General features: G+C 41.3%; 1 protein-coding gene across 3 annotated transcripts in view; it reads left to right on the top strand.

The window, feature by feature from the left end:
- The window catches only part of CEP164 (centrosomal protein 164), a 195,458-nt gene that overhangs the window by 68,458 nt on the left and 113,915 nt on the right, over positions 1-13,085 (top strand). For 2 of the 3 annotated variants that reach the window (XM_068240892.1, XM_068240891.1), the window contains 3 exons: positions 4,028-4,297; positions 6,849-6,914; positions 12,980-13,057. In XM_068240892.1, the coding sequence (XP_068096993.1) occupies positions 4,028-4,297; positions 6,849-6,914; positions 12,980-13,057 (414 nt within the window). The remainder of the gene's footprint in view (positions 1-4,027; positions 4,298-6,848; positions 6,915-12,979; positions 13,058-13,085) is intronic. The other variant, XM_068240894.1, reaches the window with a different exon arrangement.

Here is a 13,085-nt window from a genome sequence, read left to right as displayed (position 1 = left end):
AGTTTGTAAATAGAGGGAGACTAGAGGCACTAGGGAACAGAGGGACACAATGGAGGCACAGTAGGACAGAGGTGGCACAGAAATGTACACTGAAGACACTGGGATACCGCGGAAGCACAGGAGGCACAGGGAACAGAGGTGGCATATAGGGGGACACTGGAGGCAAAGTGTGGGGCACAGAAGAGGTACATGGGACAGCCATGGAACTCTGTTCCAACTTACCAACCAATTCAAGTTAAGAATTAACTTACAGTCCCTATCTCATTCCTTACCTGGGGACTACCTGTAAATCCTTTATTCACACAATCCAGTGTGTACAGTTGTGCTCATAAGTTTACATACCCTGGCAGAATGTACGACTTTTTAACCATTTTTCATAGAATATGAATGATAACACAAACCCTTTTCTTTCACTCAGGATTAGTGGTTGGCTGAAGCCATTTATTGTCAAACAACTGTGTTTAAACCATAATTACTACACAAACTACCCAAATGACCCTGATCAAAAGTTTACATACTCTGGTGATTTGGCCCGCACACAACCTGGCACAAGAAGTAACCATCTTCACCTGTATTTGATTGAAATTAGTTGGTGTGTATAAAAGGTCCCCGAGTTTATGGACTCCTGGTAGACCCTTGCATCTTTCATCCAGTGGTAATGCACTGATTTTTGGGGGGATTCCAAGTCATGGGGAAAGCAAAAGAAATGTCAAAGAATATGCGGGCAAATGTAGTTGAACTCTATAAAACAGGAAAGGGATATGAGAAAATATCCAAGGAATTGAGAATGGCAATTACCACTGTTCAAACTCTAATTAAGAAGTGGAAAAATGTGTCCTGTTGAATCTAAACCATGGTCAGGTGGACTAACTATAAAAATTCAGCAACAACTGCCAGAAAAATTGTTCAGGAAGCAAGGAAAAACCCACAAATAACATCAGGTAAAATACAGGACTCTGTAAAGAATGTGGTGGGGTAGTTTCAAGATGCGCAATAAGGAGGCAGTTGAAGAAAGATTGGCTACATTGTCGAGTTGCCAGAAGAAAGCCATTATAGCAAATGCATCAAAGTATCCTGCTTTATATGACAGGCCTCAAAATTGAACGTTGCGGCCACAACCATAAATGTTAAATTTGGAGAGTTGTTAACAAGGCCTATAATGAAAGGTACACCATTCCTACTGTGAAACATGGTGGATCGCTCATATTTTGGAGATGTTTGTGCTACAAAGGCACAAGAAATTTGGTCAGAATTGATGGCAATATGAATGCAGTAAGTTATCAAAAAATACTGGAGGAAAATTTGCACTCATCAGCCAGTAAGCTAAGCATGGGACTTGCAACATGACAATCATCCAAAACACAAGGATAAGTGGACATGGCATTGGCTACAGCAAAATAAAGTAAAGGTTCTGCAGTGGCCATCTCAGTATCCTGACCTTAATATCATTGAGCTACTCTGGGGAGACCTGAAATGTGCAGTTCAGTAGTTCATGCAAGACAACCCATAAATTTACCCAAACTAGAGGCTTTTTTCTGAAAGAATGGGTAGCTTTATTGTCTGAGAAGATAAGAGCCGCTTCCGCAACTACCACAAAAGACTTCAAGCTGTCATTGATGTTAAAGGGGGAAATACATGGTCTTAATAACTGGGGTATGTAAACTTTTGATCAGGGTCATTTGGGTAGTTTCTATAGTGATTATGATTTAAAGAGTAAACAACGTTGTTTGACAATAAATTGCTTCAGCCAACCACTTGCCATGATTGAAAGAATAGTTTGTGTGTTATCATTTATTTTATGAAAAATGGTTACAAAATCTGCAATTCTGCCACGGTATGTAAACTTATGAGCACAACTGTATAATATATGATTGGACTTACAAACAACTTAGATATAAAGGACAACTGAAGTGAGAAGCATATGGAGGCTGCCATATTTATTTCCCTTTAACCTCCTTGCCGGTTTTCCCGACCTGAGCTCGGGGTAGAAAAAACAAGCTATTAGCGGTGATCCCGAGCTCAGGTCGGGGTATGCATTGCAGAGCCTTACTTGTGGTTGTGGAGTCCCGCGCGCGATCTCGCTGCACAGCGGGACTCCAGCCTCTCTCCCCGACAGTGTGGGGTCTTTCCCTGGCCGCCGGGATCCCCCATGTCCCCGCTATTCTTCCGGGGATCCGGCAGCCAGTTGTAGCAGCGCAGCCGTGGTGGTGGCAGCAGAGCGATGGTGGCAGCGTGACGTCATCGGGGGCGGGGCTAATATTGAAAACTAACTTCTCTATATTAGAGAAATATAGAGAAGTTCGTTTATATGTATATTAGCGCCATCTTGTGGACAAAGAGAAAACTGCAGCCCAGGAGCCCAGGAAGGTACATTTTTTTTTATTTTGCTGCAGATCTCCCTGCCAGAATGATTTTTTTCAGGTTTTAGGGTCTGAAAGAGTGAAAAAAAAATTGCACCGCTTTTAGACCCTAAAATCTGGAAAGAATCAGACCGCCAAGGAGGTTAAACAATACCAATTGCCTGGCAGCCTTGCTGTCTGAATAACACCTCAAGCATGCAGCTATTCTTGTCAGATCTGACAATAATGTAAAACGCCTGATCTGCTGCATGCTTGTTCAGGGGTTTTGGCTAGAACTATTTGAGGCAGAGGATCAGCAAGACTGCCAGGCAAGTGGCATTGCTTAAAGAAAACCTGTACTGAAAATTAAAAGGCAAAATAAACATACACAAGTCATACTTACCTCCTGTATAGTCTACTGTTCAATCTATTTTTTCTCTCCTGCGTCCCATTTGTCCACTGTGATCAATGAAATTCTCCGTCCTCCATTTTGAAAATAGCCATTACCCCATAACAGCTTCCTGGTCAGCACACAGTTAAACTGTAACATCGCCCACTTGAGCCATAGGGAAACATGGACACATCATTTCTCCTCTCAGCTGTAACTGACAGCAACTGATATATAACTGACGGCAACTGTTATATTTCAGTTCTGACAAAATGTTGTCAGAACTGGCAGGGATTATTGTCAGAAGAAAATGGTGAGCTTCAGAGAGGAACTGATGGCAAGGTAACTATGTAATATTTATTTGAAGTTACCTCAAGTGTTTATTTTAAATAATTTTACTCAGTACAGGTTCTCTTTAACCTCCCTGGCGTTCAATTTCCCCAGGATTTCTGTGCAAAAAGTGATAACATTTATTTGTAATACTTTTTTTTTCCCTGTAACTTGCCAAAATGTGTCAAGCAAGGGTCTAGTATACAGTGCAGGAGAGTATTGATGTGTATGCACGTTTATACTGTTCACAGCATGTTTTTATGGACGGATATATCTGTCCATACCGCTAGGGGGTAAAAGAAAAAAAAATATGGCAGCCTCCATAGCCTTCTCGCTACAGTTCCTCTTTAAGAAGGCCATACATGCATAGATTTTCTTATTTAATTCAAACCTATTGTACAACATGTTAGATTGATCTTTGTTTTGTTCAATGTTTACCGAAAATAGAACAAAATTATTGACCTATCAGAAAATCTGTCAGTTGAGCAGGTCAGGAGTGCCCCATAGCATTGCACTGCATCCAGCATTTTTTTTAAATGCTGAAATCAATTGCAAATGGATGTGGTGTATCCCACACACTGTGATAGGAATCTATCGTTCTCTAACGAGATTCATATTTGTGAGGGATCTATCATTTTGTCACGTTGGTGGCAATCTATGAGTGTATGGCCACTTTTACAAACAACCTGGAACAGAACCTGTTTTAAGTAGGGGACTGCTGTATTCTAAACTGTTCTTGATTATTGTAAGAAACGGTTAATCAGAATCACATTCATGTATTACAATTCCTCTAATCCCATATGAACACTTATTTTTCTTCCAACCTGAAATTTTACATTTCGGTTTGTGGTTAGATTTGTCCTTTTCTCCCTAAAACACTTGCTTCTTTGCACCTAGTTGTTGTGGTGTTGACCCCTTGATGTGGCAGTGCTGTGACACAGAGAGATAATATTCTTCTCAATCTCTCTAGAGGGGGATGATAGGGAGTAGAAATGCGCAACCGGATCATCAAGACCAAGACTGTGTTGTGGGCAGAGAAGTGATTCCGCAGGTTGGAGAGCGTGAGCTGATACATAGTGCTACTCCAGCTGAGATGTCTGCACATAAAGAAGAGTCTGTACCAGGTTCCCCTGACATTGACTCAAAGCAAGGCAATGCATCTGCAAACACTGGACCCTCCCTGGATGGAAAGCTGGGTTCCAGTTCTGGGGATTGCATCCTGGGAAAAAATGAACAGGATGTAAGCGTAATGAGCTCTTTCCACTTACCCCATAGTCATTACCTACAATTTTAAATTGGCTACAATTTAAATAGTTTTACATAATATTCCTCATAGATATGCATTCCCTGTAAAATTAGATATGTATTTTCTGTTTTCAGTAGTACTATGGAATGTAAAAGGAAAATCTACATACCGTATATTCCGGCGTATAAGACCACTGGGTGTGTAAGACGACTCCCCCCAACTCTTCCAATTAAAATATAGAGTTTGGGATATACTCGCTGTATAAGACTACCCCTCTTCCAACGCACATGAAATAAAAATTAAAAAACATCATATACTGGTGCTATGTATGAACAGTTACTGGTGCTGTACTGTATGTGGTACCAAGTATATAACAGTATACAGGTGATTGACTGGTTGGATTGGTCAACTCTACCTGGCTCCCTGTTTATCAGAGCGGTATGGAACAATAGATCATGCTGTGCCTATAAGACACGCCTCTTCTCCTGTCTGGCCCACCCTTGTATCCTATTTACCTCCTTCTCTGCCTCTCAGATCTCACACATGTGCGCCTGCACCGCTTCAGTACTGTACTCAGCAGCAAGATCTGAGAGTCAGTAACAGGATAGGGTGTATCACCCGGGATCAATGACACTCGCTGTATAAGACGACCCCTGACTTTTCAGAAGAATTTCAAGGGTTAAAAAGTAGTCTTATATGCCGGAATATACAGTATATATGTGAGATGTGTTGTGAGGAGATCCATACCAAGTGAAGATTTTACACCCCAGCCGTCACCCCCCCCCCCCCCCCCCCCCCACCCCCACCCCCACCCCAGTACTCTGTACACAATAATCACATGATGCTAAGTACGCATACTTGCTTTCTGAGAGCAACTAAGTGTAATAGAGGTGTAAGCAATGGGAGAGAAAAAAGAGTCTTAATACCGTAATTACCACTATTCAAAGCTCAATTAGGGATGATTGTTACAACTATGCCACAAATGAAGTGCTAATGCAGCAGTTTAAAGGAAATCTGAAGTGAAAATAAACTTAAAAGATAAGGAATTATATGCTTAGTACAGTTAAGAAATAGAAGATTAGTAGCAAAGAAAAGAGTCTCCAGTACAGGAAGAGTTAAAGCGGATCCGAGATGAAAAACTAACTATAACAAGTAACTTGTCTATATATCTTATCTAAAGTTTAGATAGTTTACACAGCAAATCTATCTGCAAACAGCTTGAATAGAAAATGATTATTTCTTCCTATGAGACAATGACTGCAGCCATGTTGTTTGTGCACATTACACAGAGGCAGGCTTATCTGCACCATCAGCACTCAGACTGAAAAAAACCTAATCCCCCCTCCTCCCCTCTGCCTATGAAATCAATGGCTAGTAACACCTCCTCCTCCCCCTGCCTAGACTGAGCTCCCATGAGCCCTTGCTACTGCCAAGGCTCTCTGAAAACCTGTGGGCAATGGTTTATTTAGTTTATAGGGAATTACAGTATTAAAACAAAAAAAAAGTATTTGGCTTGAGGAATGCCCTATAAACAATAGGAAAGGAACACAATTATGCAATGAGTAAAAGTTCACCTCGGATCCACTTTAAGAAACTTCAGTTGTTATCTATGCAAAAGCTTCTCTGAGCTGTCTGACCCAACTTGGGCCAAGACGGTGCTGTTTTCTGAAGCACTTATCACTGAAGCATACGTCAAAGAAACAGTGAAAGACAGCTTGATATAATGTTTTACTGCAGGAAAATTCAAAGGGCCATTAGCTCTGCTCTGTTTCATAGTATAAAATACAGAGTGTCGTTTGTAAACTGCAAATATGACAGAATGATGCAATGTTTTATAAAAAGCTATATAACTGAAAAGACAAATTTGAGACTATTTTCTTTGCTACTAATGTTCTATTAATCATCTGTACTCTCATACAATTTTTATATTATAAGGTTTTTTTCTCTTCAGTGTCCCTTTAAGGCAGGGCTCACATGCTTCCATGTTGCTCCAGGGGCCCTGGTGCTGGCAAAACCTCAGAATCCAAGGTGATTAGAATTGATCACTATCTGATAAAACCGTTACATAGAAGACTGTAATGCTGGGAATACACCGTGCATTTTTCCAGCAGATAGATGGTTCGAGAGATCATTTCTGACATGTCCGATCGTTTTACCGCTCGATTTCTGATAGAAGTGAGTGGAAAAAGATAAGAAAAACCAGCGGAAGATAAGAGAATCGACTGCTGAATCGAGCAACAAAATCGATCGAGTGGAAAAAAACACGTTGTGTATTCCCAGCATTACAACAAAAGGAGCAGGGTTGGTGTCTCCAGTTAGTTTGGAGAAGAGTATAAGACAGTGATGGCTAACCTTGGCACTCCAGCTGTGGTAGAACTACAAGTCCCAGGAGGCATTGCAATACTCTGACAGCTCTAAGCATAACTCGGGGAGGCAGAAGCATGATGGGATTTGTAGTTTTGTCACAGCTGGAGTGCCAAGGTTAGCCATCACTGGTATAAGGGAACTTTAAGCTTTTCATAAAAGTTATTTTTTCTCATTGCAGGAGTCTGAATCTACTGAAAGTGTTAAAGATGTCCCTAAGCCAAATACCAAAGCATTAAAAACCATGGTAAGGTGGAAGCCATGCAATGATGTTGTCTTTACTGATTTCTTCTTGACCAGATTTATTTTGGAATGCCAGGAGAGGAGATGATTGGAAAGCATAAGTGATCTTACTATCCTATTTGCACCCAACTGGGCTATCACAAATATTTCTCAAAACAATGTTCTCATAAATGAAATCATCCACAAGCTGCTCTCTGACCAGGAGTGCATTTATTACAAATTGCTGATTTTGCTCCCTTGAAGAGGTATGAGAACTGAGGTTATTCATTATTTCATGTTGCTTACATATACTTCCCATGCTCAAGCAGCTTATATACTGCCATGCACTGATGAGGATCAACCAATCCGAAACCGTCTGTATGCATGTTGGATTATTATGGCTCTGTACTAATTACAAGCTGACACATCATTGCATTCCAGCGGTTCTGGAGGTGTGTTTAGCTTCTAAGGACAACAATGGTTAATTTGCATATATTCAGTAGTGATGCACTGGGTGACAACTCGGAGCTCACTCCAACCTGAATTATCGCAAATACTTGCTGTTTTAAGAAAGCAAACTTTTGTTGATCAACTCTAATGTCTCTGCATCCTTGTGTGATAACATGATTTGTGTGATCAGTGATCTGAGTTGTCCCTTCCTATTCCTGTGAATGTTCCCAGTGCTTCCTGGGTGGAGACAGGAGGGATATGTTGGAAATAATGACCCGCTCTAGTTATGAGAACAGCTTTTACACATGGGCAGAAATGAGGGGTTTGCAGAGAGAGGCATGTGGAAGATGGCAGAGATGTTGAAGATGCTGCACAGTGTACATGCTACTGTGAAGCACAAGGGGTTTGTAAAAAGAACAGAGGGTCATAACCTCTCAGGGAGGTCAATTCATTAGTGTGTTTATTGATCAGGGAGCAATTTGGATCCGATTTAAAGGGAACTCAAGGTGAGGTGGATATGGAGAATGCCATATTTATTTTCTTGTAAACAATGCCAGTTGCCTGGCAGCCCTGTTGATATTCTGACATATGTAGTGTCTGAGTCAAAACCCTGCAACAAGCATGCGGCTAATCCAGTAAAATCTGAGTTAGAGCACCTGATCTACTGCAGGCTTGTTAAGCGTCTTTGGCTAAAAGTATTAGAGACATAGGATCAGGAGGACTGCCAGGCAACTAGTATTGTTTAAAAGATAATAAATATGGCAGCCTCCATATCCCTCTACCCTCGTTTCCTTTAATGTATTTATTGCACTTATTCTTGAAGCGTAGTTAGATTAGTAAACTGTGTAATTCATCATTTGTATTTTGTACAGCTGCAGTGAGAAGAAAACTCTTTTGCTTTTCCAGTGAATGCCACCTTTTTGGGGTTACTTTATAAAGTTGTCACTGCAGTTATCACTAGCACATGACTTCAGTTGCACAACTGCGAAAAATCTAAGCTTACAATTTTTACTATCTTTGCTGAATAAAAACAGGTTTTTTTATGTTTTAAAGATCCAGTCTTGATCTGTTGATCTTTTTGTGACTCTGTTCCCTGGATTTAGAATGGTCTCACTGGCATACAAACATTTTAAAGATTGTAATTGGTAAGGGTCATACTGTGCTCAACAGTAATAGGCTGGAAGAGATTCTAACCCCATTCCACAGTATCTAAAATAAGATATTCTTTTTGGTGTTCAATGGACAGCACCATACATAAGGGACAAAACCAGGGCTGAGGAGTCGGTACAAAAATCATTTGACTACGACTCCAACTCCTCAGTTTATAAAACCACCGACTTCAGGTACCCAATATTGCTCCAAGTCCTTGACTCCGACTTCACAGCCCTTGCAGGGCTATGGAGCGGCTACAAAAGTCATCTGACTCCTAGTTTATGAAACCTCTGACTCCAGCTACCCACAAATTGATCCAGCTCCTCGAATCTTATGCCACAGCCTTTTACAAACTGGAGAATTGTGTACAGTATCACATGATAAAAACATGTATAGTAGTGCACACTGTACACATTATTGTGTTTGGGAGTTTGCATACCTTTACATACATGTGTGCGTTTCTGGATGTGTTTTGACAGCCAACATTCACTATAGTAAATTGTGCTGTGCAGAAACACATTCCAATGATGCCCCATAGAACTTAAAGAGACACTGAGGCGAACTTATTTTGCACATGTTACCTTATAAGTCACTTCAGTGCTATCATAACAAGTAATCCGCCGTGTCCGCGCTGTTGAACGAGGGCTGCAAATCCCTCTGCAAATATCCACGACCAACTTGGTCCAGCTGTAGCTCTGCCCCTCCTGACGTCAATCGCCGCCTCTCCCCGCCCTTCTCTTTGAAGGAAGAGTGAGAGGGCCCGACTGCCGCCTCTCCCCGCCCTTCTCTTTGAAGGAAGAGTGAGAGGGGCGGGGAGAGGCGGCGATGCACTGCAATTGACATCAGGAGGGGCAGAGCTGAAGCTGAAAGCTCTGCCCCTTCCAGGAAATGCCGGCTGGATTGCCCCCTGGGGATTTGGGGGCTCTGCAGCCCTCGTTTAGTGGCAGGACACGTCGGATTACTTGTTATGAGAGCACTGAAGCGACTTATAAGGTAACCTGTGCAAAATTAGTTCACTTCAGTGTCTCTTTAACAGAAATGCACAGTGATTAGTGTCATTGAGTGTGAAAACACATACATGTTACAAAATTGTATCAAGAGTAATGCTGGGAATACACGGTACGTTTTTCGCGTTCGATTCTGCGCGCAATCTATTAGCCATTCGATTTTCTGCTCCATTCTCTTATCTTCCACTCGTTTTTCTTATCTTTTTTCCATTCACTTCTATGAGAAATCGAGCAGAAAAGAATCGAGCGGAACATCGGACATGTTGAAATTTTATCATCGAAGGCATCTAGCGGAACGATTCTTAGCAAAAAACGTATCGTGTAAACCCAGCATAAGACAGTAGCTGTCTTGCAGTACAAACGCAAACTGCAATATGTACAGTACCTGCAATGTCCACCAGAGGGAGTCAGAGGAGCAGGCACTTCCTGCTGACAGCTGTGATTAGAAACAGATACAATCTTACCAGGAGCGCTAAAAACAATTAAGGTTGTATAACAAGTATCTTCTTGCTTTTCCAGTACGTTTAGATCTAGACCTCAGGTCCACAACCTAATTTAAAATACCTGGAAGACATTCTGCCACCTCCTTCTTTACTTGCAATGTGAAATCCATGTAACTGTAATTATTACACCACCTGCGTTAAAAATGTTCATCTGCTCTTTCTGGAACATGTTTTGTAAGACAAGGAAATCTTAATTGCTCAAAAAGTTATTCTAACTGACTGATAGTGAGATCAGAAAAACAATAGAGATATTTAATAATAAAACCTCTATTTTCATGTATACAGTAACCCAACTCCTGGCAGAGAGAATTCTGCTGAAACTTCACTTATTACCTCACAAACATTAGATGGTTAAACATTGTTTAGGGGAAATGCATATTCAACTTTTTTTAAGCAGTACTGTGTTATGCTCCAAATCACGTGACTGATACATTCCCAGAAACCTCAGATCTCCGTTGGTGACAAAAAAGACAAAAAACATTTATATTGCGCTTTTCTCCTGGTAGACTCAAAGCGCCAGAGCTACAGCCACTAGGACACGCTCTGTAGCAGTGTTAGGGAATTTTGCCTAAGGTCTCCTTATTGAATAGGTGCTGGCTTACTGAACAGGAAGAGACGAAAATGGAACCCAGGTCTTCTGTGTCAGAGGCAGAGCCCTTAACCAGTGCACCATCCTGCCACACTGGAGAGATTGCTTTTGATAAACTGATTGTGTATTTGTTACACTGATCTTATTTTTTGCCAACTGCACCTATTGGTGGGATTTTACTCTAACTATTTTCTGCTTGTAGATGTAGAATTATATTTTTGGTCTAAAATAAAACTTATGTATATCTCTTTTATGGTACCCATACACTGTACAATAAAAACATTCGATTTTTCCAGCTTTTGTGACCAAAACAATTGAATTCAATCGGACATGTTAGAAAAAATGTTATATTCGATCTAACGGAATAATGAAACTAAATTAATTGAAAAAAAGAAAGAAAAATTGTACCATGTTTGGCACCTTTAGAAGAGAAAATAAATAATGAAGTGTTCAGGAAAAAAAATAACCTTTTTGTACCTTTTGTAGTGCAGAGCACCAGTCATGTGACTGCTTCTTACAGACTCCGAACCTCACTGACCAGCGTAACTATAAGGTGCGGTGTTTTGTGGGTGAAGCAGCAACTGGAGTGAATGTAGCACAGTTTCAGGCAAGATGGGTCAGACATAAACTGTTACAGGCCCACTTCTCTTCCATTTTTCTTTTCAACCATCTAATGTGTATGTGGTTTTGGTGAGCATAGGGTCTGAGTATTCCTTAACCAGGGTTACTCTTCTCTCCTACAGGACATCTGTTTACAGAATCATCATGGCTTTTCTATGTATGTTATTACATTTTTATGCATTAAGCATTTATTATACATCCAATCGCTGGCCAAGGTCATTGTTCTCCGCACTCGCCCTGCCGGCTCGGTGGAGCTCCTCATTTGCCACTCAGTTGGCAGTCCCCCCTACTTAGCAACAGAAGGTGTCTCTAGCCTAGAGGCTAGCGACGCCTCTGCACAGCCTTGGCCCTGTACTGTTGCCTAAAGGATGGAGTTTAGATCTCTTCAGGCGACAAGTCTCGTTTCAGGTCTATGGTCCATGAAAAGGTCTCTCTTGACCAGCAGTAACCCAATCGAATTGCACCAATATGATAATAGCATTAGGTAGAAAATGGTCTGTTTTTTATTGTTTTAAACGCAATACACAAGTATAACATGAATGGTAAACTCATATACGGGGCCCTATGGAACAGGGTATCCTAATGTTAAGATGTGCTCTGTATATCATTAAGTCACAGCAGGGAAGAGGTAATGGTGCCGCCAGTCTCCTTCCTGTCTAGTTTTGCACTACAGCATCATCAGGGATAAGAAGAGAAGACTGCAGGCAAAACTGTAAAACTTGTGCTAGAGATAGAGACATGGTTACCTCTCATCCATCGCGTAATCCCAAGTACCGGAGTAAGCGGCGTACCGCACCTGCGTACCTCATCGCTGATTGAGGGCAAGCAGTGTCCCAGCATACTTAACCCTTTCCAAACACATCATCCGTGACATCATAGTAGCCAAGAAACCTAGAAAAGTCCGCCCTACCTTCCAACTCAGTGAGCAAAGGGTAGACGCCCACTTTGAACTGAGCAGTAAATCAGGCCACAAATCACCACATGATGCATTCACTGCACCACGCACTACATAACCAGTGGACTCCACCCAAATACATATCATACATGTGAGACATCCCTTCAGAGAAAGCAGGTCCGCCATCGCTGACGTGACACTGGATGCTCCCATTTCATTTGTAACTGGAGGTGGCCAACACATCATTATGGAATAGCCACTCCCTCCATCCCAGCCGGTATCAGAATCATTGGGCATGCGCACAAAGTGCCCAATCCTATACACTAGCATATGTGTTTATATTATCCTCCATCTAGTGGAGCAAAGTACCATGGACTATTATAAAATGACAAACTGTCACCAGCTACATTAGTCTGTGTTAAACACAACCCAGGCAATTGTGTGTTTGACACTGTCAGTAAATGAGGGTAGGTGATCGAGGACTTGATACAGAGCACATGATTTTACTTGGTATTGGAGATTGGTCACTGAAGGCTTATGGACACCGGGTGTAACATCATCACCTATTGAACTGTGCCAGCGCTGATTTGCTGAATATTCTAACCATTCTTACATGGTCGCTCAGGAAAAAATGGAAAGCGTGGCTCATAGGCGAATCATGTCATATTTGAGCAGATGTGGTACAAAAAATAACAGATTTATAAGATGCAACAATGTCTTCATTTAACTTTACACCAATGAGTACATACAGTAAGTGACTACTTTTCCATTGTAAAAGTCTGGGATTTGCTTAGCGGCTTTTTTCCTGCTAGTCTGAGCGGCGATATGTATACAGTATATATTTATTATCTGTGTCATTGTCATTGTTTTCAGGATTTTGGGCTTGGTAAACAATCCTTAGAGAACGTTCTTGATGTCGCTGATCTGACTCCTCAACCCACTAGCTCAAAAGTAAGTTGTTTATTCTTTATTCATGTTT

The sequence above is a fragment of the Hyperolius riggenbachi genome, chromosome 6 (assembly GCF_040937935.1).
Source record: "Hyperolius riggenbachi isolate aHypRig1 chromosome 6, aHypRig1.pri, whole genome shotgun sequence".
Taxonomy (NCBI): Eukaryota; Metazoa; Chordata; class Amphibia; order Anura; family Hyperoliidae; genus Hyperolius; species Hyperolius riggenbachi.
Note: the sequence above shows the minus strand (reverse complement) of the source record. Positions and strands in the feature narration are given on the sequence as shown.